The following is a 27900-nucleotide window of genomic DNA, read 5'->3' on the forward strand; positions in this document are numbered from 1 at the left end:
GCCCGCGGCCCCGCGCGCCCCCCGCCCGTGCTCTCTGATTGGCCGAGCGCCGCACGGCCGGACAGTCAACATGGCCCGCGTGCGGCGTGGCGGCCGCGGCGCCGCCGGAGCCAATCGGCGGCGCCCTTGCTGAGGGAGGGGCCCTCGCCGCGGCCAATAGGACGCGGTTTTGTTGGCGGTGGCGCTGCCCGAGCGAGGAGGCTGCGAGGAGCCCGGCGGCGCTGCGGCCTCTGCGGCGTGAGGGGCGCGGGCAGGTGAGGGCAGGCGATCCTGGGCTCTGGGCCCTGTGCCCCGGGCACCTGGTGGGGACGGCGGACGAGCCGAACCGGGCGCCGTCACCGCGGCGCGGAACTGGGGATTCTCTCTGGGCCCGCTCAGGGGCGGAGCACGGCGGCGGCCGCAACCGCCCGGCGCGGAGGGGTTTGCGCCCGGCCTGCCGCGATTCTATTTTAAGGCCGGTTCGAGAAGTTCGGCCCCACGGAACGGGACCCGCGTTGCTCCGTGCCTGGCAGCGGGGAACGCAGGGGTTCCGGCCGCATGTATGGCTGCGCTGGCTGGCAGCACGCCCGCCCTGTCCCCGCCCTCCCGGGGGAGCGAGGGAGGAGGAGGGCGGGAGGGCTCGTGGTGGTGAGCGCTGCCCCCGGCGCTCTCACGCCGCCGTGCTCGGGTTAAGGCCTTCGCTGCTTGGTTGGAATGCGATGCTTTCCCCTTACTTCAGTCACAGCGCAGCCGGCGGTTCGAGGGTTTGCATTTCGTGTTCCCTGTCTCCAAGTTGGGTGCCTGTTTGAAATTTTCTCTGCTGCTGCAGTTGTTTACTACGCTCAATACCGGTGCCCGTAGGATTTGCCAGGCTCCCTGTAGCATCTGCTCACGAGGCTTTAAAATATAAAGGTAGAGAAGCGTGTATGAGAATTATTGATGAAACCAGAATCACTAGGCAAATTTTTATGAGGTCATCTCTAAACAAAATAGTGTTCTTTTAAGAAAATTTCGGAAGTGAGCCTAAGTATTCCTGATGTCCGGGGCTTGTGGAACAGTTTAATGAGTTTCTTCCTCAATTTTTCATGATCCTTTGTTTTTATCCTTTCAAGAAGTATCCGACTGTTTTGTTTGTGGCTTCCCATGGGGTTACGTCTCAGTACCTCTGAAACGGAAGTTGTAACTTTCCCTTCTGATTTGTTGTAGTTACGAAAAACACTTAGCAGGCGTGGGCAGTAGTCTTCCTGTGAATTCAGGAGTCCTTCAGTTTCCTGTTTTGTATTTTAGTTGTGTTTAGAAGGTTTGTGCAAGGCAGAGAAGGTTTATTCCGTGTACACTTAAGAGTACATCTTGCCAGTGCCAGATTTTCCCCTTGAATACCGTCCTTGTAATTAACGCTTCCTATCCTGGTGTGTGACATTTGTGCCAGACAAGTTGCAGCAGTAGCTTGCCTTGTGAGACAGGGGCTAGAGGTGATCTCCATCCCCAAAGCTTCATCTGTATGAGTCATTTGAAAACAGGGAACTGTCCAGAAGAAGTGAGGCACTAATTTGGCCTCTTAGTGGTGGTGGCAGCAATAATAGTGATGGCTTCTGCTCGGGTTATTTCCTTGGGTTCTGGTTGCTGTTTCATGTCTTCATTGCCTCTGAAGTTGCTTGGAAAGTAATGAAGACAATGGATATGAAGGCTCAGTGCTTTGGAACTGTTCTTTTTCAACTGGTATGTGCTTAACTTTATCTCTAAAAGTTAATGCCTTTCTCTCCCCTCCACTGGCCTCACCAGCTTGTCCCGAGCAGTTTTGTTGGTGACTCTGTGGCAGTGAAGTCAGTGCAAGGCAGCTGGAATGAAACTGGGAATCACAAGCTGTCTTCTAAGAAAGTTGCATCTAATTATTTATTTATATACTTCTTTTTACTTTCCAGTTGCCAAAGGCACAACTCTAGGGAGTGAAACAAGACTCGAAGTATGTATTTGCACCAGGGAATGGTGTCTTTTTTCTTTTTTCATTCTTGCTTGTTACTTGGTGAGTGGCTTTTGTCAGAACATGCCCAATTCATGTCTGTTCTAGTGGAGACTAATTCAACTGCTATTAAAACATTATTCCATGTTTTCCAAACACACATGAGGATCTTGTCTTCTCTGGGCAGGCTTGAGAAGTAGGTCCTTGCAGGAAATACAGCACAAAGAGCTGAGCAGAAGAATTTTTGTGCGGAGTAGAGTTTGTTCTGTTAGCTCGGTTGTTGGGCCTAGGCTGGAAGCCACAAGTCTCTGAGTAGAATTTTTAAGTAATGTGAGTCTACATTTTTAGTTGCCTACTGTTGCCTCCTCTAATAGTTACTGGGATCATATAACTTGTTGGCTGAACTCTGATATTAGGTAAATTTGCACTATTTTGCCTTTTAAATTGTATCTTTTTTCCCCTGCCTTCTGTTGCCATGGAAGGAAAGATTAATTTATGCTTCTTTATTTCTTCAGCTGTGAGATCGTAAAAATCTGTTTTGCTCTGGCAGGTGGTTGCTGGCATTGCCACTTTCTCTTGTTATGTTTAAGGCAAGAGGAAGTGTTTGGAAATAAATCTGCCTGAGCTGGTGGAACACCTACTCTGCCAGAAGCCCCTTTATTATGTTCCTGGGCTTAACCTGTAGGGTGGGCTTCTAGGCTTGTATGGGAGATGTAAACAACTTCCTGTGGAATAATCTGAAGTACACTGTTAGTACTGTTGAAAACTAACAATGCTTTTCAACTCTATTTGAAATGGTTCTGAAAGTGTTGCTTTTGCAGCTGTGTGCAGGATTCAGCATTTTCCAGATGGAAGAGTGCGTGCAATGTCTGGGCTGCTGCTCAAGTTGGCATTAGCATTTGGGTTCTTCTTTGGTAGCCCTCTGTTGGAAGCTGGGCCTGAGATCAGCTTGTTTGGCCTTCAGAGAGTTGGAGAAATCAGACCTGTCAACTGATGAATGATTGAAGCTACTTTTTTGTTCTGAACTTGACTCACAGACCAACATCTGCTTTCATGGAAGCTTGGTAGTGGAAAATACCACCTGTGTCAGATAGTGATTACTAGAATTCTTAGTCAGCTTTTTAAAAAACACCCAATCTCTGTTACTGAAATACATGTACAAGCTTGGCTATTTTACCCCAGAAAAGAAAGAATGGCAGAGTAAGTTAGACAATCTGGCTCCCTCTGGTTTCTCAGGAGAGCTAATTTAGATATTGGGGGCTGGGGTAGCTGTGCTAAACTTGGTTCCAATAATGGTTAATAACAAGATTTTAACTTCTCTCTTTCCTCTTCACTTTCTGACTCCTGATAAATAAGGAGCAAATCTTTATACAGGGGATTCTGTCTTCTTAGCTAACGTCAAAACCCCTCATCTTGGTAAATAATTTTCTTCACTTCAGTGTTCTTTTTATCTAGCAACAGTTTTAAGCACATTGTAGAGCAGCAGAAGCAGCTATGCACAAAAATAACCCTGATTAGACAGACAAATGAAACATATTTTTCTGCTTCGGTAATTAAAGAAAAAAAGTCATTTGGAAGTTATTCTAATTAATTTGTGTGAACTGTCATTGTTTTTTTTTGCTCAAGTGTGCTATATAGGCAGAGATTAAAAATTCATTATTTACTATGGTGCTGTCAAGGAATTAGAAAATAATACATTTATGAATTCCTCTTTGGCTCTTTTTTTTTTGAGAGAATGCTGAGCTAATCTAGGAAACTGTAGCACTTACCTGCAGACTGAAGACCCGTGATTGGGTAGAAATGCATTAGTATCTGGAGTATTTAACAGAAGAAATAAGTTGTAGGAGGGTTAAACCATCTGGCAGACTTCAAAAACCGAGCAGGTTTCAGTTTGAGTTGGGTATTGTGGTAGCTATTTAGTTTACTGTGAGGGATTATGCATGATGAATTTCTTAGAAAAACCAGGAGCTGTTAATTTGTATTGAGGTTTTAAACAATGACCTGTTCTATTTTCATCTTCTGTTGAGATAAACAAATTACTGTTCAAGTATTTTTAAACACTACTTTTCAACTTGCAGGTGGATACAGGCACACAGATGGCAGATAACAGGTATGTTGGACTGTTTACCTGAAATTAAATCAAGGTAGTTAGAGCCAACTGTAGATCTGGTGTTCTGCAGGAGAGGTTTTTGTTTGTTTTTTTTTTTAACCTGTGAAGAGTGCATTACCAGACGTGGATAAGAATAAAATGGTAGTGTTTTTCTAAATGCTCTAAAGAACTGTAGAGCCTTAGTATTTCTCTAATTTGCATAATTTAAGCATGCGAAAAGCACCTTTTTTTCCTAGTTTATGTAGTATTTTTTGAAGATACAGTATTTCTGTGGAACTGCTGCAAATCCATATGTGCTGCTGCTCTTCTGAAGCTTGCAGTGCTGGATAAGCTGGTCTGTCCAGTACCTGATAATACTTATTTGCATGTGTGATATCTCTTCTGGTTTTGTGTGTGAGTTAGGGTTAATTTCAGCAATATCCAATGTGCATTCTGTGACCTCTAAACTGGCAGGGAGCACAGGGAATACTGTCTGGTTGTTGACTCGTTCTGGGCCCTCTCCTCCAGCACAGGAAGTGAGATGGAAGACATTGCAGCAGGGAGATGGGGAGGCCCAGGGACATCTCTTTTAGAATAGGAGTGAATGTTTTTATCAAAAAGAGCTTAATAGAGAAGTTGAAAACGGAGATTTTGTCTCTTGTTCATCTTCCTTTTGTACCTGCATCCTTTCCCATGTTTTTCTTCATTGCTTAGACTGAAAGTGTATTATTTTTATTTGTGAGAAATAACATTTTCCTGTGCAGAGTGAATGGCCACATGATTCACAGACTGAATCATACACATGAACAGCCAGCCATTCACTTAATGAGATGAATTCATCTGTCAAAGGTTTTTGTTTTGGACTTGTTATGTTTTGTTTTGTGGTTGGTTTATTTCTGGGGTTTTTTTGCCTTACCTTGCCTTTGCATCCTTTTCATCTTAGAGCTAGTTTCATATCCAAACTTTGGAGTTTTCACAAGCTTGACAACATAAATATGTTTTTTATTGGCATACTTGTCTATAAAACATGTCTGTAGTAAATCAAAACTTCAGAATAACTTGTTCTTAAATGCTGATATTTGTGTAATGTGATGCTATCTTAATATGTTACCCCTTGAATTATTTTAGTAAAACAGAAGATACTGCTTCAGATTCTCTGGAGGCTGCTAAAAATGCAAGCAACAAAAAAGGTAAGAAATACATAGTAGTAGGTGATGTTACAGAAGTGGAATAAGCCTTTACAGTCAAAACTGAAGATGTGTTCACAGATGAAAGCAAAATAATGGTTTTTAGGCTAACTGTTCACTTTCTGATGTTTTCCATGTTTATTGTAGCCAAAACCAGAGTGAAGGCTGGTTTTTTTTATGTGTTGTGACTCTGATGCTTTGAAATTGCCTGAAATGACTCACTACACCCTTGGAATAAGGCCTGCAAAGACTGGCTTGTAACAACATGTATTCTTTGTCGGCATGATTATCCAAATGAGCAGTTCTGTTTGTATGCTAGTTCTTTACTGTCTTGTTTGAATGTATCTTGGAAGTTTTTATTCTCCATCAGCAAGGTCTAGAGATAACTGCTGAGTAGTGTTTTTCAAATTAATACTTCTGTGTGCAGAAAAACTACAGTTCCATTATTTCTCCAAATACTCAAATTTGTAAGTTACACTGAAATATGCTTCATATATGTGGCCATTGAATGTTTTTTAGGTCTCCCTCGTTACCTGTTTTTTTTAAGGAATCCTTTGTGACTGGAGATTGGAAATCACATGAGAACTGGTAGACACAGTTGAATAATTTTTAAGGTCAAGTTGGATTGAGAAAAAACAACAAAATCTCAAATAAATAAGAAAAACAAAGCAACACACAAGTGCAAGTGTATAAAAGCTTCACCTTGTTAGTGCATGCTGTGCACTTTATTGGGTTTTTAATGTCAGGGGAAAAGAGCACTGAGAAAGAATGGAAAGATGTGAAAAGCAAAAGTCTTCACACCATGACACTGTGCATGTAAGGGTTTTTAACACCTAACCAAAAGCATTTTAAATCTAATCTCCTGTAAAAGTAGTCTTCTGGGAAGTGTTGTATTTACAGATTGCAAAACCATCTTGAGGTAAAAAATTAGTAGTTTTCAAGGGCACAGTGCTATGCTGCTTATTACACAGTACACAAAGTTGGAAGGGTTTTTTCAGGAGTCATACTAACTGGAAAACAGATGTCTTGGAAGTATAATTCAGTGGTTCTTCTTCAAATTTATATGTGGCATTTAAGGTACAGCTAATACAGAAGGAGAGTAGAGAAGCTTCTGGTTTGTACTTTCTTACATAAGGGGAAACCAGGAAATTTGCCTATGTTGTCAATGCTTGTAAAAGCAACTGGTAGATTTGCAAAGACAAAAGTGCTTTTTCTGTCATTATCCAACTTTATATTCCTGAAATCTGGTCCTGAAGTAATTGTTTGTGTTAGTAGTAAAATACTCACTATTTTCACACCTCAAATAACAGTGGTGTTATTTGAGGTGTGAAAATAGTGTTTTTACTGTGACAGCTGTAAGACACAGTATGATAAAAGCTCTATAAATCTATGCAAATTTGTTTAAAAGGGGTTTTCTGTATTCATAGAAAAGCTGGCAGACCAAGTGATGCAAAATCCACAGGTCCTGGCATCTCTTCAGGAGCGTCTTGACAACACAGCACTTACTCCTTCAAGTTACATTGAAACGTAAGTACTGGGCATAATAAAATTTCTGAAAGACTGAAAGCATAATAGAATATTACTACCGGGATTCATATGGTCTTACTTCTGGAAGGAAGAGTGAAGTTTTACCTTATGCAAACTTGCAAACAAAATTTTGTCCTGTTCATTGTTTACCCTGGCCATTTATTGTTTTGGATAAAAAATAACTCCCCTCCTTTGTGACCCTTATTCTGACAAGGTATGTGCTACATTGACTGATGATTTCTATAAGATTGCTGTCATGGATTTAATGGAAATTTCACAACCTGTATATCTCTAGTTTGAAGCTTAGTTTTATATTGACTGTAAAGTAGATTTAAATACTGCCTTTAGTAAATACTTACGCTTTTAACTCTTGACTGAGAGTAGCTGGTTAGAGAGCATAAGTTCTATAAAGAGATCTTTTTAGATGAGTGTATCTAAATGTTTAATAATTTAAAGTGCAGATGAGCAATGTGTGCTTTACGAGTATGACCCATGAATCAAAGCTTTATCCTGTAGAATGCACAGTTGTTATTTTTCACAGATGGATCAACACAAATCTAGTCTCAAAGTTTAGGTGTAAACAAAGGTATTAATTTCAGATCTCTGAACTACACGGGGAGGGTAGTGGCCCCAGGGAATGGAACAGAAGATAACACCTTTGAGAACAACTTGGGTAGGAGAGGATTCTTTCAACTTTTTGAAATAGGTTTTGGAGAAACATGTATGTTTGACATACGCCTTTTATTTAAAAATTGCACGTAGTTATAAGCAACCTGTTTCTCAGTGATATGTGAAACAGTCCTGAGGCAACTAACTTTTAACCTTAAATCATTTTGATTTTTAGTTTTCCAAAAGCAGTGATAAGAAGAATTGATGCCTTGAAAAAGCTCCAGGTGAAATGTGCCCATATAGAAGCTAAATTTTATGAAGAAGTACATGACTTAGAGAGAAAATATGCAGCACTCTATCAACCTCTTTTTGATAAGGTGGGAAAATTATGTATATAATTTTTATTCCTCTGTTCCTGTCAGTTCTGGATATATATAATTTTACATCTTCAATTATTACATTTTGGTTTTTTTTAACACAGAGAAGAGAGTTTATTAATGGGGAAGCTGAACCCACAGATGCAGAGTCAGAATGGCACAGTGAAAATGAGGATGAAGAAAAACTGGCTGTGAGTATAAACTGGGTCATCTACTATGGATATATCAGATTATCAGAGTTAAATTCTTGTTCTTGCCATTGAAAGAACTTTTGTGTCAGTGATGTGTTCTTGTGGTGAATATGCTGTTATGTCCAGTGAAAGCTTCTACACCATTAGCTTAGCCTGTTTTCAAATTTGTCACTCGAGAGAATTGAGGAGCTGCCTTTGTTGGCACTGTTCGTAACCTGTTAACAGCACCTTCCTGCTAATGGGTTCCATTCCAGTGCTACATGAAACCCTAAGATAATCAAAGACTGGTTGGTTCTCTGCCTGTCCACATTATTTTGGGGGACATCATTAGCTTTCATTTTCATAAATACAGGTGAAACATTTGTTATAAAACATCAGGCTAATAAAATGTCTGCTTGGCTGGTGGATTCCTACTTGTCTATTGAGTAGGAGCTGTCTAGATTTAGGAGGCATAATATAGTCTGTGGGCTGCCTGTTACTTTCCCAGCATAATTTCTGGAGATGTGTGCTCAGACTTTGTCTCAGAAAAGCAGCCTACTTAGAAAACTCTCCTTGCCATTCTGTTAGGTTTTCTTTGCATTTTTTCCTTAGCCTGATTTTTTTCTAAGTGTTTGGTGTTTTTTTTGATGCTGTTCTGTATTCAAAGTGAATTGTTCTCTTTGTTTTTAATGATCTCCTGAGATTTGGCATGACACAGTGCTCCATGTGCATGAGCAAAAAACGTTCCTTAGGCTCTATGTAAATACAGCATTGACAGGCTATATTCCACACAATAAAATCAGAAACGTGTCTAGATGGGAATTAAATTGCAACTTCATACTCCTGGCTCTTCATAACCTAAGCAACTGCCAAAAAACATCTTAAATATCTGCTGCTATCTAGTGGTGTAAAAGGAAAGGTGCAGCTAATTCAGACTGAATTTCCAGGATTGTTTGGGATTGAGAAATGACTTCCTCATTCTTCCTTCTTATAGCATTTTGCATCAGTTATGTGGAGGGCATCCTGTTTTCCAAAATAGTAATTATTAGACACAGCATTATAAATACTTAGATACAATTATATATATTATATAAATAATAATTAGAAACAGCATTTCAGAGTGCAAAGTTAAATTTTAAATTTTTAGATTAAATGCTGTAGGTGGCTTACAGAGCTACAGAAATGAGATTAATAGAAAAATAGAAATGCATTTATGGTTTTTTCCATTTACAGGAAGATGAAGTGTTCTAATTATTTCTGTTTGTCAAATCAGTGAAGCAGACACTTGGTCTACTTAATCTTCATACAGAAGAATTTCAAATGAGTTGAATGTAAATCTAAATTGTATATATGTCCAGTTGTGTAAATAAACCTTGTATCTCTTAACTTCATTTGTAGAGTGGAAAAACAGTAGGATTCAAATGTTCCTTAAACATAGTTTCAGAGATGGCAATTGTTTTGTAATCCTGTCTCTGTTTATTAAATATACTAAGAAGTCACAATTTCTTAGCTGTTCCTGTATTTCTTTCCCAGGGAGACCTGAAAAATGCAGTGGTAATAGATGAAAAAGCAGAAGAGACAAATGTCAAAGGAATTCCAGACTTCTGGTTTACTATCTTTAGGAATGTAGATATGCTAAGTGAATTAGTACAAGTAAGTTTCTACTCTGAAATGAACAACTTCTGTTGTGTTAAATGAATCACTGCTTTTCCCATTAATAGTCAATCCTTGTGGAGTGTGAATCAATCCTTTGGTGTGCGACACCAAATCTTTTGACTCTTTAGAATCCCTGAAGATGCTTAAAATGATGGACAAGCATTTTTAGTTTAATCCATAAAAGATTATTTTTGCAAGGTTATAAAAATACCTGTAGATTGGTTGAATTCATGTTAAATAGCATAAATATTTATGCCTGCACTTGTATTAATTGCTTTTAATGCTGTTAAAGAAAAATGCCCTGGAGTGTGTCTTCTGTGAATCTCACTGGTAATATAAATACTCTGAATCAAGTTACTGATCTTAAGTAATACATCCTGGCAGCTTTGTTTACTGAAGATAAGCCCTAAAAATCCTGAGAATTTGGCACATAGAATTTGCAACCATCATTAAGAAATTTAGATCCAGATCTTTACTTTAGCTGAAATTGTTGAATTAGTTACAAGGTTTGGTTCTTTCTTAAGGAGAGACTGTTTTTCTAAATATTGCCTGCTAAATTGGATTATACTTTTTTTCTGTTTAGGAATATGACGAACCTATCTTGAAACATCTGCAGGATATTAAAGTGAAGTTTTCTGAACCAGGACAGCCTATGGTGAGTTTTCTCTGGTTATTTCTCAGGAAGATTGTAATAATGAAGTGAGCAGCATTCCAAAATGCTCATTCGGTTCTCTTTGGCTGTAGTGTGTGCGGGGCAGGTTTCTTATTAAGCTATTATTTTTATGCTTTGCCTTTGAAAGATTTATCTTCAGCTTTCCTGACTCTTTGCTCTTTCATTCTTAGCCTGGACAGCTCCAACATTACTGTAGTTTCTGGCTCAATTCTGTCTAATTTTTGCTTTCTTTTTCTCTCTCAAATTCAAGTATAGCTGCTCTTAGTAATAAAATTACATGGCTGCTTTTGATTTGAAAATTAATTGCGGGAAAAATTCTGGTTATCAAATATTTTATCAAATGAGATGTGACTTGATAATACTAATCAAAGACAATGATTATAGGTACTGTGACTGTTGAAAAGAATAGAAAATATATTAGGTAGTATTTTAGAAGTGTACCTCATGAGTATTTTTTAAAGTACTGCTTTCTTTTATTTTTGGAAATCTTCTGGTTTAAGTTTGATGTACAGAAACAGATACTGCGTTAAAAAGAAGTTGTTCTGCTGCTTATTCAGTTTATGCACACTATGCTTATTCCTTGAATTCCCTTTGAAGGGGAGGCAGAGAGAAGGATGGGATTTGAGCCCACACATACTTTCTTTCAATTTTGTCATTGTGGCTTTTTTCTTATATTTGATATTTTTTGTTTTGCCTTACGGAGTAATGATCTTCTGATAATGCCTGAAATAAATGCAAGACAATCATCATTGAAGATTTGCGTAAGAAAAACAAAAGTACTTTCTCACAATAGCTTTAAATGGTTAATAATAAGCTGATTTGGGGTTCTTTTCGTTTTTGTTTTTATTCCTTATTGTCTTTATTGTTCTAGTACTGAAACACTCAAGCTGATAACAGGCAAGAAAGTAGTATGGCAGAGCAAAACTGAGAAGTTTCTAAAGATTGCTGGGGCTTAGGGAGAGGATAGGAGTTTTATGAAGAAAATGAATTGTCTAAGCACGAAGTAAGGTATTCTGAGAAGTTGGCTGTTTTATCTTGAAGCCTGTCTATTCAGTGGCATTTGGATGAGATGGGAATAGGTTTTCTTTGCCTACATCATTTTTGTGTTCTCATTCAGCTTTGTTATATACCTTAAGTTAAAGAACTCTTTAAACACTGGATTTATGTGGTCTTGCACTGTTCGTAACCTTTTGACAGCATTTTTCTGTAAATAGGTTCCATTCCAGTGCTACATTAAATCCAATAATGGAAGGCTGACAAACTCTATGTCCCTTCTGTATCTGGAGACAAAGGATGTGTTCCTGACTGCTTGAGTGAAACCTGTTCTTCAGCTGTGTGTGACTGTCTTATCTGTAATTTTTTGTTGAAAATTGGTGCAGCAGTGGTACCTTCGTACTGTACAAACTTCACATAACCAGTGTCCCACAGATTCACTAATTCTGCTGGGGATTATGTTTTGCTGCCAAAAAAATACATGTTAATTAGGAATTTTCTGATTTACTGTTGACCCAAAGCAATTAATCGTAGTTATGGCACTCCGAAAATCGATTTACCTGACTGCAGTTAAAGTGCTTCAAAGTCCTGTTTGTTATGACCTGCGTATAGAAACTTTTATCTGCATGAAGCGTGACTCCGTTATTATTTGCTTTCACTTATTTATAACCATATGGATAAACTTACATGCATTTTATATTTTCTATTTACATATTTATTTGAACATCAGGATCTTTAGCTAGCATATTCAGACCTGGATGATGCATCTAGGTATGACTTAAGTAGCTTAAAAAAAGGCAGGATTTTTTTTTTTTGTTTTGAACTTCATGAGAACATTTTTAATTAAATAAAGAGTGTTGTTGAGATAAATAAAGAGTGTTGGAAAGGTTATTACAGCACTTCAAATATTATGTGGAGCTTGAAGCTTCTTGTCTCCTAATTAGCAGGTATACAATGAAATGCTGAAATGCAGTGTGTACAGATATTTTTGTCTTGCTATCCCTTGGGATCCTGCATGATAAGTAGTGCCACTGGTTGGTTATTTATAGCCCCAGTTTGGTTTATGGGATTATTTGGGAATGAGTGTTCGTCACTGGTAGTGGATAAGCTAAGTTTGTAACTCTTCCCCTGAGCGTGTTTGCCAGGGAGAGATTAGCCTTAGCTGAAGACAGCCTCCAGACCATGCAGCTGTCTTGAATAGCTTTAAAGGGAAGTAAAGCTGAAATAGCCAATGTGAAGCCAACAGATATATTCTAGTGTACTGCTGGGTCCCAGTGGCTTTCTGCCCTTAAACAGGGAGCACGGGGATTGGGAAGGCTGCTGTTGTCAATGGTCTCCATCACTCCTTGACCACTTTCTTAACAGGTATGAGTCATGTGAGGAGATTCATGGGGTCTTAGGAAGATTAGGGGCCTTTGGGAGATGACTGAGGGATAAATATCTGTGATGAGCAGGCTGTTGTCCTGAGTTATCTTGTCCATGCATGAATAGCCTTGAAAAAGAGGATGGCAAGGCAGACTTGGTGATAACAGACAATTTTCTGGCCTGAGTCTGAAGAATGCCTGGTGAAGTATATTTAGGGTCAATCTTTTCGCTGTTATGTAATCTGTTTTGTATGCAGATATGGGCCAATTTGTAAGGCATATTACTAGGGGAGTAAATCATATATTTAAGGTAACTGTTACACATGCTGTGGCTGAGCAGTGGTGTTGGAAGCTTTGGCTTTCAGTCCTTCTGTTGTGCTAAACTGACCTGCAGACTTTCTCCCTCTTCAAGTCACTAAATCAGTGCTGTCAGAAACCTTTATCCTTTATTGTTTCTCCAGTTCCAGGACAGCTTGAGTTTTGGTGTACTGTAAAAAGTTCATAGTTGATCCTGAGTGTAAAGTGGTGCAAGCAGTTTAGAAACTTTTACAGATCTGAAAATTGATGCATCATGCATGTCATGGTTTTCTGTAACTGGAGCCTTTTGTTCTCCATGGAAGAAACTGAATCTCTGCAAACAATTTTTGGGTGCCAGAGGAGGTTCAAATGTAAACAGAAACACCTGCTTCAGGCTGTAAGCTGTTGAGACATACTGGTTGTAGGATTCAGTTTATGAAGTCAGTGTTCTTCTGCAGGATTTTTCTATTATCAAGTGGAAAAAACCCTCTGGTTCCTGGGGGAATGTGCTATTTAAATAGACTCCTGCAATCTAAATTGTGCTTTAATTGGAAGTAAAATCTGATTCATTCTCTTAAGATCATGATATTGATCAGACTTGGGGGAGCAATAGAGCTACATGGTGGCTCTGTTGTTAAAAATACTTGAAAATAGCAGCTTCATCCCTGGTGCAAGGATGATGAGAGACTTCCACAGGAAATGAATCAAGACTTTTCTCAAAATACTTACTTCTAAGGTTGCTTTTAAGACAGCAGTTCTCTATGTGAAATCTAAGCCAAGGTCATTGTAGCTTCCTGCTCATTTGAAATTTGTTGACATTCATAATTTCCTGCTTCTGCTGTAGTTTGAAATATGTTTGTCAGCAAATTATAGGGGTTTTTTTCATATTGTCAGACTTTGATTAATGATAATTATGATGGTGGACTATTTCATAGATGAAAGTTAATGGTAACATAAAATTTCTTCCAGTCTTTCTCATTAGAGTTCCACTTTGGGCCCAATGACTACTTTTCTAATTCAGTCCTGACAAAAACATACAAGATGAAGTCGGAGCCAGACAAGACAGATCCCTTTTCATTTGAAGGACCTGAAATAGTTGATTGTGAGGGGTAAGGAAAACTGAAATTCCAAAAAGCTTCTGAAATAAAAATGCTTATTTTTTTGCTAACTGTGATAATGATTAGTAAAGATAAAGTTGTTACTGACTTCAAAACTGGGAATGTTTGTAGGGGCGATGGTCTCAGCATGTAGAAGTAACAGATGCATAGACGGAGATACATTTTAACATTGTGTACATTTTAAATTGAACACCTTTCAAATTTAATAGTTCTCTAATTGAGGTAACAAACCTTTTATTTCCAGATAACTGGGTAAATTATTTTTAGTCATTACTTTTCACAGACTACCCCCCTCCTCAGTCTTATAAGTAGTCTTGGACTCTCTTGGATTCTTGTCATCTCCTCAGCAATTTTTATTCCAGCAGGAATTGGTTTATTATCACCAGGCAGGAATAGGTCACGTGTACTGTATGTTCTTATAGCCTGTTTTGGGGCTGGAACATAAAGGCCATGCAGTTTGATCCTGGCAGCTGTGGCTAATTCAGCAATTATTTTTAATTTTATTTTTATTGATTTTTGCGAAACATAATCAGAAAACAGCTGTGGATGGTGAATTTTCGTGTCTGTTCTGGAAGTCTGTTGACCTGAACACCACATTAAAGTTTTTTGGGGGTGAAAGAATAGTTCCAGCTAACCTAACCCTTTCTATTCTCATCCATGATCTCTGCTCTATAACTAAATTCCAGTGCCATACCAGAGCAGAGCTGACACAAATGAAAAATGGCTTTTGTATCCTATTTTTCTTAGCATCTAAGAATTCTTTTCTCTTGGTGATCATATGGTTTTTAGGGTTTTTTTTCTACCCCTTCAAAGATGTATTTTGTGGTTTGGTTTTTTGGGTTTTCTAACTCAAAGATATCCTAAATACTGAAAATATCCTAAATATTTGGTTTTTTGAAGGCATGCTGACAACCTCAAAAACTCTGGACTTTCAGTGCTACATGTTGGCTTTTGAATCCAGCATTCACCTGCAGTGAGGCAAAATGTGTTCTTGGATGTTTAGTGAAAGTTGTGCCTAAGTAACAGACCACTCCTTTTTGAAGAAAACTTTAGATGTTTCCTGAGGAAGGTGTTAGATATGGTACAGGTAGAGCAGGAAAACATGTCTTGTGTTTTGTTATACAAGTATAAATCTGTGACTTTGGCCATCTATCTATAGGACAAGATTTTTTGAGGCATTTAAGGATTACTGTGACACCATTATTTCCATCATAGGAGAATTAGCTGTGTTTGACCCTCACTCTTTGCCATGTGCAGCTTTGGGTTAAACTTGTTTGAATGGAGAGAGACTTTTCACTGAGTATCAGTTTGTACAGTAGCAGAATGGAACTGAAAATTAGGCTCTTTTCAGCTTGATGTGCTTGGCTGCCAAGTCAGTCTGAGCACTGCTCTTTGGAGAGCTCAAACATCCCTCTCCCTGGCCACTCTTTGGACTTGCATTTTTAGGGTAAATGGACTCTGCCTTGACCTGTAGTTAAAGCATATCATGTATTGTATTCTAACAATAGTCTGACTGGTGAGATTTTTTCTGAAATAGCTTCATCCTGTCCTTGGTTACAGAAGTTCCAACTGTTGGGCCAGAGGTATTGAATTGTGGGTAGAGTGGTTACTCTGCCAAGACAGACTTTCATAGCATTTTCATTCAGGGAAATATTTGACCTGTCCAACGTACACATCACCTCTAGGACTATGATCCACTTCATATTTTGTCAAGCAGCTTTATCTAGAGAGTGATAAGCCATCTTGGCCTTGATGAAGTTGCTCTGCTGCTCAGTTCCTTTTTTTTCCCTGGTGCCTTGTGTTAAAATGCTGTTTCTTACATGCTGTCTCTAGGTGTACCATTGACTGGAAGAAAGGAAAAAATGTTACAGTTAAAACAATCAAGAAGAAACAGAAACACAAGGGCCGAGGCACTGTTCGGACAATTACTAAACAAGTACCTAATGATTCATTTTTTAACTTCTTCAGTCCAATAAAGGGTAAGTTTGGAAATTAAGAATTTAGGATCCTTACATTATGTTTATATATATAATTGTATTTAAGTGACTTAAATATTCAATCTGTTTATGCTGCTGCATCGTAAAGTGCTTACTAGAGGAGGATTGCAAACTCTTGCCTATCCAAACAGATTATTTTGTTCTGATTATTCTGTAGAATTTGACCAATGGGTGTGCAGTGTAAACAGAATTCATAGTATAGAAAGAGACTCTCTTAAAGAAGTTGACGTGTTTTACCACAGGATGGCTCCATGCATCAGTTTGTTTCTAACATGCAAAAGAAATGTGTTCCATTGTTGGTCAAGTTACAGCATAGAGGTTTCCCTGAAATCTCTGGGACAGAACTTTCTGTAGTTTCTTCTATGATTAATCAGTGGTCCCTGATACTCTGTACATAATTTTCTCATTTTCCTAATCTGATGTTAGATGTGTACTCGCATATTAAACAATCCAGATGGATCCCAAAACCATTATTTTTCTCTTGGTACATCTTTCTTTGTCCTCTTCAGCAAACGTATATGAGGGAAGTAGTTTATTTTGTGGACTAAAGGGGTCCTGGAAAAAAGGCAGTGAGGGACTTTTTGCAAGGGCATGTATTGACAGGACAAGGGAAATGGCTTTAGGCCAAAAGAGGGGAGGTTTAGGTTAAATATTAGGAAGAAAATCTTGATGGTGAAAGTGGTGAGACACTGGAACAGCTTGGGGTATTCATAACTTCTGTGGGCATTCTCGGAAGTGTTCAAGGCCAGACTGGATGGGGTTTTCAGCAACCTGGTCTTGTGAAAGGTCTCCCTGCCCAGGGCAGAGGGGTTGAAACTTAGTCATCTTTAAGGTCCCTTCCAGCCCAAACTGTTCCGTGATTCCAGAGGTGTACTGAGCAAAATGGTTCTTGGTTCTTTTGTGGGCTATTAACAAACTACCTGTCCCTTCTAATTACCACTGCAAATTCCCATGTATGTGGGTTAAGAAACATAGGATATATATTTCCAAAGTTGGGGGTGGTTTGGTAGAGAAATGTCCTTTCATTTTTGTTGCTGCTTAGAGGAAAGGATGGAGATTTGTCTGCTGTTAAGTTTTCTTTTAAATACTCAAAGGGCACGCTTTGAAATTAGCTGTATAAGATAAGACACTGACATCTGCTGGCAGTGGATACTTGCATTTTCAACGTGAGAACTGAGCCAAATGATCACTTTTACAGTAGATCACATGGTAGTGTAGAGAAGGGAAGTACATTTTGATTTGTATTGGGGTTTTTTGCATTACTTGATTTTTTTGTTGTTGGTTAGTTGGTTGGTTTTTTCTTTAAACAAAACACCCACCCTGTTCCATGCTGGTTACAGTACTGGGCCTCTTCTCAACAATGCTTTGCAGATTAATTTCAAAATGTTCATCTGTTTAGTTCCACTTGTTTTTGGGGAGAGGAGATGATTTGTAGTGCTCCAGCTAAATGAAGTTACTGTAATTACAGTATTAATAGAGAAACCAAATATGTTGATCCTCTGAATCAACATGTATGTCTTCTGAACCCATCCTTGTAGAAAGAGTATTTCCTGTGCAAAAATCTGTTACATCCAAATGGCAGCTTTGATGCTTTACAACACATGAAATTCTTACAAGTATGATTTCTGTAGGTTTAACTTAATACTTGTCATAGTTTTAATACTTGCCTTGTGAAGCCTTTATATCCTGAAAGTTTTCTAGTATGAGAAGGTCTTTATACTGTTTTTTGTCATCTTGACTATTGAGGTTGGTGAGACTATACAAGTGTTTCTTAAATTTGGTTTTTTTTCCTTTTTGCAGTATCTGGTGATGGAGAGTCATTGGTAAGTTTTTGAAATAGCACAATTGCTCTTTGCCACATCCTTTTTGCCAAGTCACTGCATAGTGACTATAAGGCTCTTTTATTAAGTACGGTGTATTTTTATTGTTTTTTTTGCTTTTTGACAAAGCTGAGCTTCACCTTGATAAAGTGAAAGATACTGTCAATTTCTCCCAGTAATCCATTGACAGGTCACTGTTACACTACTCACTGATCCAAAACATATCCAGTGGTCGCTGTTGGGGAGGTCATTATTTTCCCTGCCCACTCAGCAGTACAGCATAGCTGGTACCTGACTTCTTTAAAAATCAGTCTGGAGCATTCTGAGCAATTCTGCTATGTCAGATGTCAGAGCCAGCCAAGTCTGTGTGAGCTTTTCAACAAAAGGTGCTTTGGCAGGACACTAACCTGTGTCTAGGAGGCTTGTACAGAAAATCTCAGTTCTGCAAATCCAGATTTAGATTTTGTTACAAATTTAAGTATGCTGAAAGTGCCTATACCTGAAAGTTGGTGATGACGGTGTGATGTTTTCCCAAACCTGTTACTTTGAAATATTTTCAACTGCTTCTGTGTAGCACATTGCATTTGCAGTAGAAAACTCAAATTGACTTGTCTTACAGGATGAAGACTCAGAATTCACTTTAGCAGCAGATTTTGAAATTGGACACTTCTTCCGTGAAAGGATAGTCCCTCGTGCTGTGCTGTATTTCACCGGGGAAGCTATAGAGGATGATGATAACGTATGTATGCAATTAGCATTTCGTTTATTAGTCAGCATATAGAAGCATTCTTCTTGTTTTCTGATTAGACTAGGATGAAGTATTAATTATGTGAGGATAACAAAAAAAATCCCTGAAGAGATTCCTGCTACTTGGGGGATAGGAAAGGGTCATTCAACTTGCTCTGACTTGTTAATCTGCTTCTGGATTAGTTTCAGTTATAGTGTTTGATTATGCTACACCTATTAATGCAGAAGTTTTTATGCAAATACCAGCAGAGCTAATTAAACCTTGGGTTTGTTTTTCAGTTTGAAGAAGATGAAGAAGGTGAAGAGGAGGTGAGATGCACACTGTATTTTTTATAGATTACTGATTACCTATTCTATTCCAGTGCTAGGAATAGTTCTATATGGAGAAGAAAACAGTTGTTCATAAATGCTCTTGTGCATGGTACTTCTTTCCAAAAGACTTCAGCATTCATGACTTGCAAAACTGTGCCTGGTTTTTCCTTTTCATAAAAGTAATTTCTGCAAGAGCATATATACATTTTTTATCTAGTATGTTGAAAGCTGTGTTCTGACATGAGTCAAATATTAAAGACAAGCTCTTTTTTTCCCTAGAGTGCTGCATGATAAATATCTTTTCCTTAGGTAGTAGTGGAATTCAGCTGTCAGCTTTTAGTTGTCATAAGATTGAAGTCTGGGTCTTAACCAAATGCCAAGTAAAAAAGGGAGAAGTATGCAACTGCTCAGCATAAATAATGTAGGCTGGCTCTGGTCTATTTGCAGTAGTGTTGTGTGAACACAAACATGCTGTGAAAGGCTTTGCACAAAACCACTAAATATTACCACGCTTAAATGAACTAATATCCTTTACATGTTTTGCTTTACTGCTTTTACTGTGCTGTTTTTGCTAATTTGTCAAAGGTACGTCCCTGGCTGTTGTCAGCTTCAGCATAGCAGAGTACATCAGAGGTTATCAAGCTGCTGATCTGATGTGAGCTGGCAGCCTTCAGCATGCAGTCTCTTTTTTCTCTGTGCTTAGGCTGTTGAGTGACTCAACATTTTCATATTTTTATTTTTTAAGCTGGGTATTGATAGAAATGTGTATATGTATTTATAATCAGTTTCCAGTGCCATATGTTATCACTTGGATGTAGTTGTAAAACTTGAGTACAAAAATCCTGCACAGGAATGCATAGCCTGTCCACAGTAATTTAAATAGACAGAATCTTTGGAGGGAGACTGAAACAAAGAACAAAATCAAGCATATATACCTATTACCAGAACTAAAATTCCAAATAATTTGTTAGGTAGAAGTTTAAAAATTGCTGTGGGACTGCAGTAGCAGCATCCATCCGTACTGAGACCTTTATATCATGTTTTAAAGATTTTGCATTTTAAACCTGGAAAACGTTGAATTCTTTTAAGTCAGCCCAGTGCAGACATCTGAAACACTCTGGAATATAGCGATAATTTAATTTGCTACTTTGCTTTTTGTCCATTACAAAAAGTTGCACTTTTAACCTGTTTTAATTTCTGTTAGTTTATTTCTATTTTGTCATAGGAGTTGGAGGGGGAAGAGGAGGGAGAAGAGGAGGAAGATGCAGAGAGTGATCCTAAGGTAAGGGCTTTTGTGTGCTTAGTCATAACACAGGCTATAATCATGAGCAGTGTCGCTAAGGGTATGATAGTTTGTGAAAAGATTAATCAAAAAAAAAACACCCTAGCTTCTGACTGTAATGTTTTTATTACCTTTAGCACTCAAATTGCTCTTAGAAGGGAAGTTAATGTTTCCATGAGTTGAGAAAATGCAGGTTTTGTCTTCTAACATGCACTGAGATAATTTCCAAACTGTGTGCCTTTGCTTCTTAATGGCATGTCTGTGTAATGCTGATATAGTTTTCGTTTAGAAAGGTCATATTCAGATGTTCTTTGGCTGGACTTCAAGCTAGAATTAGTCTGACAAATCTCAGCTAGCTTGTTTATTTTCTTTTCCATAGAATTGTTCTTTATCATTGTCCTGATGGCTGCAGGTTAGACTCTACTTGTCTGTACTTGGTTAGAAATCAAAAAAAGTTAATCCTTAACTTTGAATTTGAAACTTTATGATACCTGGCTTAAAATTCAGCCTTGAGGGTTAGTATTCCTTCTGATAGGTATTTTTCAGTTCTTCAGTCGTGGTAAATGCTTCTATTTAGTGAGGCTGGGACAGTGATGACAGACTTGTGTTCATATGGTTCTTAAAACATCAGCTTTTAATTTTTTATAAAGACAGATGAAAAAGTGAAAGTCATGCAAAACTGCTTGATCTTTGGATAAAAGTCTTAACAGCAGCTTGATATGTCACTCTTCTTTATATAGTTTTATACATCATCGTATCATTTGTAAATGGTTTTTGTCACTATCAAGAGTCAAGTTTGTTTTTCTTTAATGAGAAATTCTGTGTACTAAAGAAAGTCTGTCTCGTAAAAAGATTAATCAAACAGGGTTAGATTAGCAAAAATCAGTATTCTGACTCTGCTCTGTAGGATTCAGATGCAGTGATGTACCTGTATTGGGAAAAAGCTGGACAACTGAGAAACAATATCAGTTCAACATATGTTTGTGTGAAGTATCTTTCTAGAAGATTTGGTATTCTGTAGGGAAAAGAAAGCTGAAGTTATCTTGGAAGGTTATGGTTGTTGCCTCCTGTATTATTTTGTACATTTCACTTTTCATCCATGCTGACAGTTCCTTTCAATTTTTTCCCATTTAGGTGTAATATAAGTCTGTTATTCATTCATACATTTCTAGGTAAGGTGGAATTCCATTCATACGTAACTCCCAAGAGTTCCATTTGTAGTCATGCAATGTGGTTTGTTTTCTAGGGTTTTCTGTTTGGTTTTTTTTTTTTTTTTTGGTTTGTTTTTTTTTTTCCTTGTATGGGGAAAAGAAATGGGGAATTGGTGACTTCAGAGTTTAGGTTTTATTAGTAAAAAGTAGAAAGAAATGGGTGTAGAGGTACCTTTAAATTATATAAAGTAAATTTTTCAGAACTACTCTCTGCCTTGCTGGCATACTTTCTGCTTTGCCTTCGTAGCAATCAAACTGCATTTCATATACACATGACAAAAGATACTGAGACTTGTCAGACTTTATTTTTCCTTGTTTCTGGTTTGATGTTGCATCTCTTTACTGTTTCTAATGCACTTGCAAATTATTTCCTAAACATCATCTCTGCTCTTCCTAAACTCTTCTAAGTCATCAGCTTACTTAGGATGTCTTTTCCAGTGTCTTATTTATGCTGCCTGACAAAGGCAGGCAGTCACTCTTAGAAGCCTTTCCTTGATCTCTCATGATTCTGCACAGGTATTGTTCTTCTGCTCACCTGTCTCTTTATTTAAAAGAAGAAAGACAAAGTTCCTTCTGTTGTATACTGTCATCTTTCACCTTTCATCCCATTTCTCACAGAGAACAATGCCTGCAACAGCCTTCATGCTTCTCCCCCCCCCCCCCCCCCCCCCCGGTATTTTAGGCTTGTGTTTTTTTATTTTAATTATTTAGAAGAAGCTATAATCCTTCCAGCTCATTCTCTCTGCATAGATTGTGCCCTTCCTTGCCTTTGTTAAACTCAAAATGGAGCTGTGCTTCTGTTGGTTTTTGGTAACTCAGCATACGTGTGCTGGTGGTTCACCTGCAGTAATAGAATATCTGTTTGTCAAAGTGGCTTGTCTGTTGTCCAGCTGCAGTCTGTTACACAGGTGTGTTCCCTCCCTACAGTTAAAAATCACTGGCTCCAGTATTTCAAGTCAACTTGGAATTATTTTATTTTCTTTTTTGACACTGATACCCCAGTCCTGTCCTGTTTTCCATTCTTTCTCCTGCTTGTACCATTTTTTGGTCCTCTTTCCCTGTTCCTTGCCTTTCTTTGCCTTCTAGTTCCCAACCCCTTGCTTTTCTTATCTAGATTAATTTTCTTTTTCATGTACTCAAAAATAATTAGTCTGTGTTCCTTTCAAATCCAGTTTCTCCTTTTCAGTCATTTTCATATTACCTCCTCCTTTATTGTTGTAGTACATTTGCTGCATGTCAACACTTTCTGCTTTGTGAACTTTTCCTTCTTCCTTCCTGTGAATTTTAAGTACATTTGAGTTGTTCAGATACAACCAGATCATTATCATCTCTTACACAAAGCACTTGTGCCATATATAAGTTGTGGCTTTGGAAGACTGAGCAGTCAGATTGAAAGTAGCTCCAGAAGATGCTACAAAACTGGATAATGTAGCTGGTTTTGTCTAGTGTGTTTTTCTATGTGCTTACATGTCCCATTCCTTTAGCTGCCTTTGTTTCACCTTGCTGAGGCTGTGCTTGAATTGAGAAGTAGCTGACAGGATAATGCAGAGTGCTGATTTGAATCATGAGCAAGAGCTGCTCTGTGCGTGTGAGACTGCATGGGCTTCAAGGTCCTTTGTCTTCTGAGTTACAGTGTTAGAGTGGCAGGACCTGTCAGCCGCAAATTCATTTCCAGAGCCAGTGGTGGAGGGAGACATTATGGGTTAGGTTTGCTTACTTAAATCCAGCTAGCTTGGGGTTTACATTTTGATATCCTTGCTTTTTCTCATTCAGTAACGTAGAATAGGAACTAAAGATAAGATTCAGCTTTAGGTCCCATAATTGGACTGTTCCACTGAAGATGTTTCAGAAAGGCTTTCTACCTTCTTCACTGGAAAGGACATCAGATTTAGTGCCTGCTGCCTGCCTTGATACTGCTGTTGGCAGCTGAGTTCTTGGGGAGTCAGATGAGATCTTGGTGATCTGCCTATTCCTGCATGGCTACATTAGCAGATGGGAAGCTTCCCAGAAAGTGAATTGGAAAAGTAAGGAGATAAAGACTTGATTGCTCTTTGAATCACCTAGGAATGTATCTTTCCTAGTGTGTTTAAACACTGAAGACTAGCAGAAATTCAATGTTTTGAAAAAATAAAATTGCTATAATAAATGGCATGGAAATTTTGGTCTTGCGTCCCTGTCCTCTAGGACACCAGTTGAACTGGATGGGCAGACATGGTGGGGTTTGTGTAGGAAAGCTATGAAAGCAGTATTAACTCAGACCTTTCTTCTCTGTTTTAGCTCTAGGTTCTTGCAAAGTTTAGGTGCAATTTTTAATTCTGAGAAAGTGAGGCAATAAGTAAGAGGGAGTAAGAAAAAACTGTTTATTGATCTTCGTTAGCAAAAGACAAAAATAGGTGGGAGTTTTACTCAGATTGTTCATATCCATTGGAACGGCATCTCAAACCGAAGTTAAAGGCCCAGAATAGTTAAAACTCTTTGCACAGAATAAGTGAATAGGAAATACTTCAAGGATACAAAAAATTTTAAATCCTACCAATTTTAAGATGAACTTAAATCTGCTTATGGTTACTGTAAAGAGTCTGTTTACAACCAGAAGAATTCTTGTCTCTGTAGCCCTGGTAGTGATCTTGAATACATGTGTTTACTGCTACATTTATTTTTAAATAAGATGCAATTCCTCCTTATCTTTGCTAGTTCAAGTCTCTCTGATCTTTATTGCCTGGCCAATGCACTTCACTACTAAGATATCATGGGAAGTTAATATAGGGAAATAGAGCATGAACAGAAACCTCGCCAGGATGAGGTGATAAATGGCACAGGGGCTAAGGCAGATCAGTGGTGGTGGTTGGCTGACCCGGTGTCACCAAGTCTGGGCTCTGCAGGAAGAGTAGGCTCAGCCTTTAAAGCCCAGCCTGAAGGAGTCTGGATGTTGGCTCTCCATCACACTCACAGCTTGGGGTCTGGACCCTGATCTTACAGGATCCAGCAAAGGCCAGAGATGAGTTCCAACGTGCATGTGCCTGCTGGAGCAGCTATTAACACTGGGAGGGAATTGTGGTCTCTTCATGCTGGAGTCCTTTGGGATTAGGCTGTGAGATGCTTGCACGAGGTTGAGGGTAGCTGAAGGCAGCGTGGAGCTCTCATGCTGGCTTCCTCAGTAAGGCCAGTGCTGTGTGTTAAAGTGGTGGGAAAACATGGATTGTGTTGGAGTCTGGATCTGAAATAGTGCCTTGATACTTAGGTCCTGCTTAAACATTTGGTATATATGGCCAACACAGGTACACCCTAAAGTATAACCTAAAAAAATAGCAGTATTTGTCTCAAAATCCTCCAACAACTGACTCAGATCCGGGAACCCTCAAACTGTATTTTTTTTTTTTTTTTTTTTGTCTGAGAGCAGTAATCAACACTGAAAGGTCCTTAAAAAAGAACTTTGTGATCTCTGTGACTCAGTTTTTACAGGATAAGCAGTTATACGCAGTATATACGATTTAAGTGTTTACAGAAATAAGGAAAAGATAATTAAGTTTATTGGAAAATAAAACAAGTGCTTTGGTTGATCATTAAGATTTGATGGAAATGGTTGCAGTGGACAACCTAAGTGTGTCTTGATCTAAATATAACAGGTGACTAGGAAGGAAGGAGGGAGATGGAAAGATTTTTTAAGTACATTTTAAATAGCAGCTTTGTTATTTTATCATGGCTGTTATCCAGAATGCAAAGAGGAGAGGAAGTGAAGCTGCCTCCACACTACTGTGGCCATGTTCAAATACCAAGCAGTTAACAGAAGAATACAAACCTTTAAAAAACTTCAGATAAAAAGGCTGCTGTTTTTTGCCTGCCCCTCAATAAAAAGGAATAGCATGCAATGTACTACCAGTGGCAGTTAAATTTTAATTTAAGAGCAAGAATGCTAATTTTGTGTTCTGTGTAAACATATCCCTTTTCCTGTATTTAGTCCCCGATCAGTGCAATTTAAATCACATCAGTGTTACTTGGAACTTCAGGCAGATGAGAGAGGACAAAGTTAAAGTTAGCCAGATGTGCTGGGTGAGGAATACCACAAGGAAGAAGTCTGAAAGGTCTCTGACACATCTGTGCATTTGGCTCTAATCCTGAATTGCAGCGGGAATGATATGACCACTCTGACCATAAAGCAGTTTTGGTGAGGAACAGAGAAACAGCCTGGATTTAGTGCAGGTTATCAAGGGCAAAACTTCATGATAAGGAAGTTTAAATTAGTTGCACCTGTTCTTTCTCACTAGAGGCAAAACACTTCAGTTGTCTTAGCTCTTGATGTACACTGAACTTGGCATGGGTACATATTTTATAACACATAAACCTCTTCTTTAGGATAGTAACTAAGGAACATTTTACTTTGCATCAGTGACATTCGGGGTGTCATGTTTTATTCCTTTATTTTTCCTTACTAGACTGCAGCAGGTTTCTGTGACTGCTGTTTGTGTATAAGTTATATTAGGAATGGTAAGGGGAGAAGCAAAGTAGAAATTCATTGAATAAATTCTGCTTTTTAAGAATGCTATTTTACAATGGGAAAAAAGCAAGAAGTGCAGAGTAAACCTGAAGTTCTTAGCTGTTTTGAGTACTTGTTCTCATTCCCAAATACACTTCTTTTGCCAAAGGGGAAGTTGTTAAACTACCTAATGAAGGTGTTTCTACTTTAACATATTTGGTTTAACATATGGACTTCTTGCCCAGTGTTAAATTATTGAATAGTTACGTGCTGGTGATGCAGAACCTAGAAGAAGTCAACACATTAATTACATTTTTATCACCTTAGCAGAAAGGGCAAGGCTCCTAAGGAAAAACTGAGACGTGCTGCAGAATAAGCAGCCTGACTTCCTCCCTCCTCAGAGCTGGAAGAGGTGGCAGTTTATTGTTAAAATTGCTTAAATAGAGCTGGAAGTCAGATACAGCCTCTGGTTGAGGGGAGTAGGTGGTGGTTTGCTTTCTTGTTTGTGTGAACTTTGGCCTACAGGATGCAGTGTTAACAGCAGAAAAATAAATGAAAAGTTATGGAGTACGAAGCAGCTGGGGGCAAGGGGAAGCCAAGTAAATGTGGTGACTGTTGGCCTTTTATGATGTAGCTTGAGTTTTCATGTAGCATTTTTGTACATGCTAGTGACACCTAGTTGATTCAGAACTGCATAGCCAGTTTCTCTGTATTTGTTGAACTGTTTTCTTTTATGCCAGTTTAATTTTTAACTGTTTATTTTCTCTTTCCCTTTATGCAGAAAGAGTCCAGCCAACCTGCTGAATGCAAACAACAGTAATAAGGAAATACCACTTGGAAGTGATATTTGAACAACTTGTAACAAATAGTTGGATACCTGGCCTGCAGTTCAGGATATTCTATCGCTGCAGCACAATCTTATTAACAATGCTTAAAATTAATTTGTTTTAAAATGCATGATTTTCACTAACTTTATTGCTTAACATGTACAGTGGCAACTTCAATGCATTTGGGAAATATGAGGTTTAAATAAAGCACACTCTACAGCCGTTGGTACACTGTAGCTAAGTATGTCAATAGGCCTTTAGAGCCTTTTGCCCTATGCATAGGGGAATAGTCCAGACTACCATGTGAGGATTATCCATTTTCTTGCTCAACATTGAAAATTGTGGAATAGCAATGTGCTGAGAAGCTGAAGTAAATGGATTACATGTATGGTAGCTGAAACAGATAGAGCAATATGACTTTTTTGCTAGTTCCCTCCCCCCTTTTTTAATGTTTCTTGCAACCTACAGATTGAACTAGTGCTTAAGCAGCTTTAAATGTCATATTTATTATCTCAGTACAAGCAGTTGAGTTGAAGTAATTTTACTTCATTGAAGAGGGTGTCATATTTGAGACTTAGTTGTTCATCTTACTATTTATTTATTCATGTTTGTAAGTACTTTGACAGAATTAGTGCTTTTTAATAGTTTTTAATATACTTGAAAAATCTTCCTCTTTTGCATACAATATGGGTACTTGTAAAACAGGTAATTCAAAGTGGTCTCAATGTTGTAGTCTAGACAGAAGAAACAAATTCGCATCAAAATGACAACTCTTTTGGATGAAGATCAAAGTGCAAAGACCAAACTGTTGCTGTTGGTGGAAGTGGGTTGCAGCCAAAGAACCAGACAATTTCCAGTAGTTATTTCTTAGTGTCCAGCATGAAAGGACCTTTCACTATGAACACGGAAATTTATCAAAATGAGTCAGTTCAATAAATTGAAGTTTGGGTGTCTTACTTGCAACACTGAAATTATTCCATTCCACAGTTTGTTTTATTTAAAGTTCTGAAGTCTTCAAAACTACCTTTTGTTGTTGTGTGGCACTTAAGGTACACGTTTCTAGTTTCAGCATCCATTACCAACCTCTGGCAGCAGTTGAATAACAGCTGTATCAACACTGTGACCAGGCATGTAGAGTGCTCCAGCCTTACCTTACACATTTGTAACTTAATACGGTGTTTTCAATTTGTACAGAATAGATAGAATATTCTATTAAAGTTGTGAAACATGA

The 27900-nt window shown here is 38.4% G+C and overlaps 1 protein-coding gene and 2 non-coding genes across 6 annotated transcripts; all 3 read left to right on the plus strand.

The window, feature by feature from the left end:
* The first annotated feature begins 124 nt into the window (after positions 1-124).
* On the plus strand, positions 125-27900 carry NAP1L4 (nucleosome assembly protein 1 like 4). 4 transcript variants are annotated; one of them, XM_058833036.1, is made up of 16 exons: positions 131-254; positions 4018-4049; positions 5157-5218; positions 6643-6742; positions 7587-7728; positions 7833-7919; positions 9432-9551; positions 10138-10209; positions 13851-13990; positions 15833-15978; positions 17797-17819; positions 18436-18555; positions 18843-18872; positions 20101-20157; positions 21292-21329; positions 26624-27900. In XM_058833036.1, exons 2-15 carry the CDS (start codon positions 4036-4038, stop codon positions 21295-21297), a joined length of 1119 nt encoding a protein of 372 aa, XP_058689019.1. In that variant the 5' UTR covers positions 131-254; positions 4018-4035; the 3' UTR covers positions 21298-21329; positions 26624-27900. The 4 variants fall into 4 exon arrangements, with proteins under 4 accessions (XP_058689030.1, XP_058689019.1, XP_058688998.1 ...); XM_058833015.1 differs by lacking the exon at positions 21292-21329 and adding an exon at positions 1902-1942 and having other exon boundaries at positions 156-254; XM_058833047.1 differs by lacking the exon at positions 21292-21329 and having other exon boundaries at positions 125-254.
* Positions 8119-8246, plus strand: LOC131575027 (small nucleolar RNA SNORA54). Its single transcript, XR_009276673.1, has one exon. It is a non-coding gene; the product is annotated as a small nucleolar RNA SNORA54 (small nucleolar RNA).
* LOC131575026 (small nucleolar RNA SNORA54) lies at positions 11399-11519 on the plus strand. The gene has a single exon (XR_009276672.1). It is a non-coding gene; the product is annotated as a small nucleolar RNA SNORA54 (small nucleolar RNA).

The sequence above is a fragment of the Poecile atricapillus genome, chromosome 1 (assembly GCF_030490865.1).
Source record: "Poecile atricapillus isolate bPoeAtr1 chromosome 1, bPoeAtr1.hap1, whole genome shotgun sequence".
Lineage (NCBI taxonomy): Eukaryota > Metazoa > Chordata > Aves > Passeriformes > Paridae > Poecile > Poecile atricapillus.

What these genes read in the sequence shown, in the direction of transcription:
- NAP1L4 (XM_058833047.1), top strand. An exon ending in AAATGCAAGCAACAAAAAAG is followed by an intron (nt 5,219 to 6,642) that starts GTAAGAAATACA and finishes CTGTATTCATAG; the next exon opens with AAAAGCTGGCAGACCAAGTG. An exon ending in ATCAACCTCTTTTTGATAAG is followed by an intron (nt 7,729 to 7,832) that starts GTGGGAAAATTA and finishes TTTTTAACACAG; the next exon opens with AGAAGAGAGTTTATTAATGG.